At 45.9% G+C, this 10,001-nt stretch overlaps 1 protein-coding gene across 1 annotated transcript; it reads left to right on the top strand.

Moving 5' to 3' along the window:
- Positions 1-5,110: 5,110 nt before the first annotated feature.
- Positions 5,111-9,605, top strand: tlx1 (T cell leukemia homeobox 1). The gene is made up of 3 exons (XM_040139705.1): positions 5,111-5,567; positions 7,246-7,447; positions 9,395-9,605. Exons 1-3 carry the CDS (start codon positions 5,111-5,113, stop codon positions 9,603-9,605), a joined length of 870 nt encoding a protein of 289 aa, XP_039995639.1.
- Positions 9,606-10,001: the final 396 nt, after the last annotated feature.

The raw sequence follows: 10,001 nt of genomic DNA, 5'->3' as shown, positions 1-10,001 counted from the left end.
AATAGACTAGAACAGTGCCCAGGCAAAAGATGCTTATTATGTCATTAATAGTTAAATATTTTATTAAACTATTATTAATAATAATAATAGACCATATCTGTCGGACACCTGAGCAGAAAATACTGGACCACAAATTCGAAAGGACTCCTGGGACACATACACTCACTTGCCAATTTATCAAGTACACCTTTATAAAAACTGTTTGCAGTATGATAGAACAGTCCTGCAGTCCAGCCTCCCTTCACAAGGATTATAATGTTTGGTTTTTATTCAATCTGTTTGAAAAGGTGATTAATCAGTGTGTGTCACAGTAGCCCTTTCTCAGAACTGGAGAATCTGTATTTTTACTGAAGAACTTGACTTAAAACTTGAATGAGTATGAAAATGGATTTATTTCGCTACTGGAGTAATGTGCAGTTTAAAAAAAAAAAAAACACTGGCAAATGCATTTTTGCATCAGCAAGGAAAGGTTTTTTTGTTTCGTTAAAGGAAACAAAAAATATACAAGTCAATGTTAGATGATGCATGGTGTAATGTTACATTACCATAACAGCAGTGGTGCATAAATTACTTGTTCCGCCTGATAATAGCCCCAATGTATCATCATGCTTGTGTGGGGATAAAAAGTCAACAAAATGGTGCCGTCTTGCTGTCACTGTGTCGGGTCTTAAAGGAAGCGCTCCGGGATGCTTTCGCTTCAAGTGACCGCACATAGCCGTTGTACTGCTGTGATGAGCCTTTTAGAGTTTGCAGAGCTTGGGTCTATGTCTAAAATACTCCCACACTTTAGATGATCCTGTGCAAGGTTTAGCAGCTGCAGCTTGTTTTCCAGGGAAGCCATGCTGTGAGCGGGCGCAGCCATCTTCGCCACGTGCTGTTGTGTAATCGTTGGATTCAGCCGCGTGGAAGTGTCGCCCGAGCCCTGACCGACTGTCGTTTTAATGTGTCTCTTTTTATGCTTTTGAGAGCTGTTCATCCAAAAAGACCTTCACAGTCGACTGCCCTGGGTCGTCGGCAATGCGCACGGGGAGTCTGAAGTCGATTGGATCAGCAGTGTTTGAGAAAATCGAAGGACAGACAGAGATTCCTCCATTTATAGTTAGATGATGATGCCTTTTCTTATTTCCTGCTTCAGTTGTTTTACAGTGTTCTGTAGTCTTAAATGCAGTGTTAATCAAGGTTCTGTGGTGATTGAGTGTTAAGATTTTTTACTTGTTTCTACTTGTTTCCCAAAATGACTCTTGATCGATGCCCAAGGACATATCTCATGGCTGCTTCCACCTTGATGAAATCTTCTCTATAAATGATTGCTGAGCAGAGGCTAAAAAAATGGAGATTTGTCATTGATGTTAGACAGTTAGAAATTTGTATTAATTGATTGTAGATGTCATATCTCGGCATGGTTCCATGCTATTTACACTCTGTTGCCAGTGCTTTAGGTCCACCTAGCGAAAACTAATACAGTCCCACGCGGCAATAAATCCAACCCCCATAGAGAGACCGTCCTCCCGAAAACAATGACAGCAGGTCGAAAAGCATGTGCCTTAAACACACGAGGCTGCAGTTCATCTCCATTTCCTACCACCAGACATGACTGGTTTCTTTTTTCCATGGCCATGGTCATTCCTTAGCCCCTGGCCTACACCTAAGCAAACCTTAGTCATAGCAGTGACAGAAAAGAAAATGTATATATGATTCTTTTTTGGCGATTGACTGATTAGAATCAGTTTGGGACGGCACTAACAAAGGATCAGGTGATCAGATCAGAAAACACTTGTGAGTCATTATGGTAGTGGCAATGACAAAGGACTCAGTATGTTATAATATGTATTATGTTCTGTTGGATGAAAGTTCTAATGTCCGGTTTTTTGAAAGTGTTTTTAAGTGTTGATCTTTAAGTTAATTGTGGAAGCTGCGTGTGTGGTACTGAGAGGTGTTCTTAATATTGTGTCCACCCTATTTAGATCAATAAGGTCAGACAAAATATTAGAAACACTTGACAGTAAATCCAAAAAAAAAAAAGTTTCACAGAAGCACAATCTACAGCCATCAGTGAGCATAAGGGTGAGCCAGTGCCCCTCTGGCTCAGACTAAGTCAGTCTGATCGAATAAATCCTCAGCGTGAAGGTTCTGAGGTTCAGTTTGCGTCGTTTTACAGATCAAGCCAATAAAGCGAGAAAGGTGTGCAAGCAAAACAAACAAACGAACATACAAAAACACTGGACTGGTCTTTTTGTAAATGTTGAGTTGTGAATCGGTGTGTGTGTGTGTATTTGTGTGTGTGTGTGTGTGTGTGTGTGTGTGTTCTTATGACTTTTCCAATGTCTGTTTTTTTGGAAGTATCCTTTAAAATGTCGTTAACAGCACTATGGAAATCCCGTCCCTGCTCCTAAAATGTGAGGATGGTGACAGTCTACAGGTTCCAGTCTACTGGGACTGACACAAAAGTGTCCTCAACGGACAGAGCTGCGGGTCCGAAAAGGGACTCCGGCTAGTATGTGGCTCCGGAGTTTAGGCTGAACTCCTGGTGGACCGCGGCAGCCTCGGCCACCGGCACCATCGGGCCTGAGGAGCTTCTGGGGGGGGGGGCAGAAATCAACGCACGTCTCCATTCGAGGCGAGGAGACGTGTTCTTTGCACCGGAGCCGCTGAAAGGGAAAAGGTCGCTCGATAATGGGAGCTCGAACGGACGCCACGGGCGGGCATACCGGGCCCGCGACAGCCTCTGGCCACCCCACACGTTAACACCGCGCTTGTTAGACAGAATACTCGCGCTGCGGCAGCGTTCGTTCGCGCGAGGAGCTCATCGTCGAGTGAACGCTGCATCACCTGGACCGCTGCGGTTTGCGCCCTGAATCCGTTTATCTCGGCGACGTGTGTACAGCTAGCAAACAACAGCACCCATCGCCGTAATCGTTGTTATTATTTCCACGCGCTCCCTCCATTCGGCGTTTGCTCGGAGAGAAGCCGAGTGGCGTGACGCTAACTAGCACAGCACACCTGCGTCAAAAGGCCGCTTGTCGTCCTCACACGAAGCGCGGGGCCTGCGCCGGCCCACCACTGCGTTTCATCTCAGTGCTCCGGCCGCTCCTTCCGCTCCCCGATGGCCATTATTGGTCCACATTGAAACGACCAGACGCGCCTCGGTGCGCGGGTAGGCCGCCGTGGTCATTAAAGTTTGATGCCCGTCAGTTGACCAATGAGAACCGCCGCTAACACATCAAATATTCATCCTTTTAATGCCCGTTGTTAAGTAATTGTGTCCCAGTGGCTTTTAGGAGGAGAGAAAATCCACGAGCCGCATTGTTTGATTCTTCGTTTAATTGTTGTGCAGTTGGAGTGTTTGTGTCTTGGGCAGATTATCGTTAATGGGAAATGTGCCCTGCGCATAACGCACCCGTTATTTATGACCTACGATTAAACATAGTTACATCCATTTGTTCCGCTGCAATAAATATCCCTCTCATTTAAAGCGGCCGCGTAGCCATTGATCATTCCCGGATTCGTTAATATTTTTGAATGCGTGGAGCCTAATGCCAGACGATGACTGATTGCTCATTTGCATTATTAAAAATGTCGCTCGAGGCTCTGGGGCTTCGGCGGCTCTTAGTCCCGGGGAGATGCGGGGAAAACATCCCCGCAGCCCCGCGCGGAAACAAGCGAAAGCGCATCGGTGTTTTGCGGCAGTGTCATCACTCTCGACATGAATTAATAATGGCACCAGCCCCGCGACAATGCATCGGTAGCGTCCGTTAAACATCTGCCCCCCCCCCCCCCGCCGATTTAAACAGGAACATTTCCAACCAATTACGCCAGTTTATGAATGTCCCACGTTTTCTGGAGCGTGGATGAAAACAGACCAAGTTGTACAAATTGTTCTTTTGGGTTTGAAGTGTGCTGCGGTTGTTTTTATTGATTAGAATGCTATTTATCTGCTTCAAGTGAATAGTGTCAATAATGTCAGAAGCTTCACAATGAGCCCAGTTCGCGGACGGACGGTCATTTTTTTTTTTTTTTTCTGTGCTGCTGTGCTCCAACCCTTCCTGTATTACACTACGGAGCACTGTAGAAAAACATGATTGGAAACCACGCATGGAAAAACCTCGAATGCATGGTGAAGAGCTATTCTGCTGTTTCCATTTTTTTATCTATTATCTAGGCCATAAATATTTTTCAGTCTTATTTTAATAAGGGTTTACTGCAGCCCGATTGTGAACTGTGCAGCCGCAGGGGGGGGGGACATAGATTTTTGGATCAGATGATCAATAGTAAAGGATCGGGAGACACAAACGAACACTTGGTCGGGTCATCCCTCCTTTTTGGCTGAGCCCCCGGGGACTTCTAACCCACCCATGGTTAAAGGGATCGCCTGTATTGTTTGATGGCAATAACTCGTTCGTGGAATGAACTCGCAGTGGAACCGGCGCGGGAAAGCGCATGTTGCTGCGATCATTAGGAGCAAACACACACACACACACACTGTGTTGGCTGGTTGCACACTTTATCTGTCCAGATTTTTATCTGTGTCAGTGACTGCCGTCAGAGGCCGTCGTCAAAAAAAGGGGAGAATAAATTGTCAGAAAAATGTGCAGTAGATATTCCCCGGGGGGTAAGGAGCCCTCACAGGAGAGTCCGGCTGTCTCTGTTGACGCTTTTGTGGGAGGCGTTACACTGAAGCTGAGCAATGGTGTGTGTGTGTGTGTGTGTGTGTGTGTGTGTGTGTGTGTGTGTGTGTGCGCGCGCGTGTAATTGATCTCTTCCACCTGTTAATCGGTGTTTTAAAAATCAGTGATTCATAAAGTGTACCGTCACAGAGCTCACGCAGTCCTCGGGCCTAAAATCGGGCCCTAATCTCGCGCTGTCTATTTGGCACTTTGATTGATGCCCCCCCCAGTTGGGGTGGGGTGGGGTGGGGTGGGGGGCTCTGGTGGAGGCAGAAGTCCAACCTCACTCCTCTGCAGGCGCACAAAGACAGACGCACACACGTGCACCCGCGCCCACTAGATAACGATCGGAGCTCGAGCAGAAGAAGCACAGACTGAAGAGTCCGGGGAGCGGCGCGTGGAGCAAGCTGTGTTCCTCGCGCCGGAGCGCGGGGCTCGCGGAGGCCATGGATCACATAGGGATACTGGGGGCGCATCTGCAGCAGCACGGGCACGTGGAGCCCATCAGCTTCGGCATCGATCAGATCCTCAGCAACGTGGAGCAGAGCTGCATGCTGGGCACGAGGATGCACGAGCCGGACTACGGACACCCGGCCTACAGCAGCAGCGCGAGCGGCGGCGGCGGGAACGGCGGTGGCTTCACATGCGGTAACACCGGATATAGCGGCACCGGCAACTCATGCGGGATGGCCTCCCTCGGCGGGGCTTATCACATGAACATGGGCGTGAATGTGAACGGAACTAACTTGAACGCGGCCGGGGTCATCCGTGTCCCCGCGCACCGGCCTCTAAGCGGCGGGAACTCCTCAGTGCCGCCGGTAAGCGGGACCCTCAACAACCTGACCGCACTCACCTTCCCCTGGATGGAGAGCAACCGACGCTACACCAAAGACAGGTTCACAGGTAGCCTATATAACACGGTATAATATCATGTCAGGAACGAGGGGGGGGTGATAGAAGATAAGCCTACAGCTGCAGTCTCATTTTAAAGGCCAAAAATCTATTAAAAAAAACAAAAAACAAAAGTGGCTTTTTGTTGTAAATCATCACCAATTCTTTAGCAAAAATCATGTTTTCAGGGTGTGATCATCTTTACAGTAGCTGGTTTTTGGCAGGTTCAGCTTCATGTTTTCCACTCAACCCCACCAGGCTAAAAGTGATTAAAATGTCAAAATCAACTAATTTAAGCTCAAAAAAAAAAAAAAGAAAGAAAACGGTGTCGTGGTGCAAAACTTTCCGTTTTATAAACTTAATATAAAAAAAACAAAACAAAATCTGAGAATATAAAAATGTATTTCCAAAAGCTCTTTTGGTGTCAGAAACAGAAAGAGAGAAAGAGAAACCGAGTACGACTAAAGTTTAGTAATGTTATTGAAGTGGGTATATGTATGTCTGAGTCTTTAAAAGTGATAGAGAATAATAATGTCAGTATGATCAATATGATTCCAGGAGCATCAGTCTTTGAGAGGCCCAACCTGATGGCACCATTTCACTGCAGAAGTCCATCTTTGTCATCTAAGGCTTTGCTTTCTATCTACCTATCTGATAGCAGTGATGCACTGCACTTTCACTATATGATATTGGAGACTGAAGCATGTTATTCTCAGTATCATTACTATGAATCATAGACTGCTGTTATTTTTTTTTAAAGGTGTTGTCTGACATTTTAAAGCGTGGTATTTGTTGTGTGTGTCTTGAAGACTGTGAACTGTGTAACTCTTCTTCTTCTGTTTCTGTAGCTGCTCTGCCTGCAGGCTGTCACTTCGTAGCAAATGCCCCTGCATTACATTCTCCTCGAACACTTCCACAGCCATTCACTTCAAATCAGCCCATTTACTGCCAAAGACTCGACTGTCTTGTTTTGTTGCAAGACCACTAAATTATTGTGATAAAGGATTTCATCAAGGTTTCGCTGATACAGAAAAGAAGTTTTACGACGTCTTTGAATAGACCATGGGTTCAGTGGGCATGCACACATACCTACAAGCTCTCCACAGGTTCTTTGGTTATGGTATAAATAAAAAAATTTAAATGCATATTAATATTTGAATACATGAATGCACATATTAAACTTCAAAACAGATGAAGTTTTCCTAAATTTAACCAAAGGTTCTGTGGTTATGGCATAAAAAAAATATGTAAATAAATAGAAAACACACTCAAACAAAGGGTTCCAAAGGTGTCATGGTGGGAAAATGACGAGGACTTAAAAACAATGACCAATGCAGTTTGACTCTTGGGTTTCCTACTGTCCTAAACTGTTGTTTACAGGACAATAAAGGTAAAGACAGTATGTTGTTTATGTTGGAACACTGTTCCTATGTGTAATACTTATAGACTAAGATCAAATATGTACTGTCCTATTCTTTAAGGTACTGTATTGAGAGCTGCACCATGTACAACGCCCGTGCTGTGCTGCTGCTGCTCTGTCAGTGCTCCCTGCTCATTTTCTGTCTGTTTGCCCTGCATACCCTGCTTTGACCTGCCCTGTCCTGTCCTGTCCTTTCCCGTCCTGCCCTGTGCTTTCCTGCCCCGTCCTGTCCAGTGTCCCTCTCACCCCTCACTGTAACACGCCGTGTAGGTCATCCCTACCAGAACCGGACGCCTCCTAAGAAGAAGAAGCCTCGGACGTCCTTCACCCGCCTGCAGATCTGTGAGCTGGAGAAACGGTTTCACCGGCAGAAGTACCTGGCGTCTGCTGAACGGGCTGCCCTTGCCAAAGCCCTGAAGATGACTGACGCTCAGGTCAAAACCTGGTTCCAAAACAGACGCACCAAATGGAGGTGAAATCATGCTTCATTTGACAAGACATTGTTTGTTTCCTTTTGTAATCTCTACAGAGCAGATGGTGAGTTTTGAGTATTTTAGAGCCACTATCTTGAACACCAATTCCTTGTGGAGGGCTAGAGGTCCTTTTATTTCATAGGGGCAGTTCAGAGTCCTCCATTGAGGTTTTTAAAGGGCCAGAAAGTCCCCTTGGATCAAACTTGAAAAATTGCATAATTTGACTGTTCTTGCCAGATGGAAGCCCAAAATGAGGATTTTTTAAAAGTTAGTCTATAAGTAGTGACTGTTTTCATCATAAGCTTCCCTCCCACCACAACAGTTATCTTCTTATGTGCCCGGTTTCAGTGAACATTTACACTATATCTTAACAAACAAGTAATAAACGCTCAGTGTCCAGTTTGTGAGTTGCACCCAGCTCGAACCAATGCAGTCCAATAAAACAGTCCTGCAATAAAACTTCCTTCAGGGAAGTTGAAATGTTGAGGGTTTTATTGGAACTGTTTCAGGGAGGTGTTGATTTAACTGTATGATCATTTTTGGAGGGATGTCATCTGCGGTGCTGTTGAACCGTACTGCATGGCACAGAGAGGGGGTTCTGTTATTTAGCCTACCCTCATTGATATTAATGGGACGGACGAAATAACAGAAACGCCTGTCATGGAGGTAGGGTTTACTGCGGGAGCGTTGTTTGAGCTAGGTGCGCCCAAGCAGCTGAGCACTGACTTTGCAAAATAGCCAGAACTCTTTAAATGGTCTCTGTGTGGATGAGCGTTGGCAATGGACAGACTCCACGTGCACCAGAGCGCACGCGGGGCTCCCTCTCAATTTAACCGGGCCATTGTGTACAACTTTAAAATGTCAGAGTAAGTAGTGGTAATAAAGCCTCAAATAGCAATAACCCTCTCCACTCCTCTATGAGGCAGAAAGAAAACACCGTGGCTGGTTTTAAAAAAAAAAAGGAATGGAAGACACGTGCCAATTTGCTGGCTTAACTCTATTCTCTTCGTCACATCATTTATTAAAAAGAAACAGGGTTAAAGGATGAAGAGTAAAAGAAAGAAACTCCCAGCGTTTTTATTAAAGAAGTAAAGTACACATATAGACCTATTTGGATGTCTTTACGCGTGTTGCTTTAATAAATAAAACATGGAGTTTCATGTCTTAAAAGTATAGGATGATATTTTCACAGAAAAGAAGCGCTAAGCGTGCAGCGTTTCTTTTGTTGAGATTCTTCACTGTTTCAAAAATGATTTAAAAAAAAACAAAGAAAAATCTTATGTGCACATGCGCAAAAAAATAAAAATCGATTAGCCCGGAAAAAAAGAAAAGGTCTGTAAAATATTGTGTGCTACTGCTGCGTTTTTGCAGAAATCATTTCTGCGTTTTTCAGAGGTAACAGTTGTTTGGTGACAGTAAAAAAAATAATAATTAAAAAAAATGCTTTTAACAAAGAGAGAAGCTTTTTTCCCACGTTTTTTAAAAAAAAATATCCGAGAAACTTGCAGCAGGTATGAGTGTCTCCATCCTCCAGAGCTGACGTCGTCTTGTTGGACTGTGTAGCCTTTCAGTACACGGACTTTGAAACGCTGCTCGTTCGATGATGTCGTGGCTGTTCTTTGTATTATTTTACTTTTCGATGACAATGACGAAACTTTAGGTTTTGTAATAATTTACAGATGTAAATGCTGAGTACAGGTCCAGGGGAATATAGATAGATAGATATTGATAGATATTTGAATTTGTATCGTGCACTTTCTCCGACCAAATCGTCCGACAGTCAGACCCCAGTGGAGGAAACTCGGGTTTGAAATGTCGGAGGACATTGCAGAGATACAGCAAGCTCTCCCCGTGGACGGGGCAGAGATAACACCGATTCAGTCAGCGTGCATTGTGAAGTGGTCTGTATATAGTGTCGCTGTAAATCCAGCGTGTCGCTGTTGCAGGCGGCAGACGGCGGAGGAGCGGGAGGCCGAGCGGCAGCAGGCCAACCGGATCCTCATGCAGCTGCAGCAGGAGGCCTTCCAGAAGACCATCAACCAGCCGATGACCCCGGACCCGCTGTGCCTGCAGAACAGCTCTCTGTTCGCCCTGCAGAACCTGCAGCCCTGGACCGAGAATACCGCCAAGATCAGCAGTGTGTCGGCCTGCGAGTAGAGCCTACGCACGGCCTGCAGCTGCTGCCTGCGCCGATACCGAGCGACTGCTGGAGAGGGCAGAGACGCGGGCTGTGGCCCGCTGCGGGGCACCGTGCAGAGGAGGTGCGGGGCACTATTTGGTAGATAGCGGTTATCAGGTCCCCTCACTGCTGTTCTTGTCACCCACTTTTTCTTAGACACACCGGTGCTGCAGCGAGCGGCGAACATGCTTTACTTGAGCTGACTCAGCCCTACTCCCATGTAATGGGGGTCCAACAGTTTGATTTGGATCCCTCATAGCCCTGGACCGAAGCCTTGCTTCAGCCCTGCACAGACCAGACTGTAGGGCTGATACTTTTGGAACCATTTTGGCAGGCATCACAATGAACAGTGCGCTCCTCTGTCAGAGGACCAG

The sequence above is a fragment of the Xiphias gladius genome, chromosome 11 (assembly GCF_016859285.1).
Source record: "Xiphias gladius isolate SHS-SW01 ecotype Sanya breed wild chromosome 11, ASM1685928v1, whole genome shotgun sequence".
In the NCBI taxonomy this organism is placed as follows: Eukaryota; Metazoa; Chordata; class Actinopteri; order Istiophoriformes; family Xiphiidae; genus Xiphias; species Xiphias gladius.
This window is presented reverse-complemented; position numbering and strand designations above follow the sequence as displayed.

Coding starts and splice junctions, on each gene's coding strand:
- tlx1 (XM_040139705.1), top strand. CDS start 5,111: ATGGATCACATAGGGATACTGGGGGCGCATCTGCAGCAGCACGGGCAC. Junction 5,568..7,245: donor CACCAAAGACAGGTTCACAG/GTAGCCTATATA, acceptor CACGCCGTGTAG/GTCATCCCTACCAGAACCGG. Junction 7,448..9,394: donor AACAGACGCACCAAATGGAG/GTGAAATCATGC, acceptor TCGCTGTTGCAG/GCGGCAGACGGCGGAGGAGC.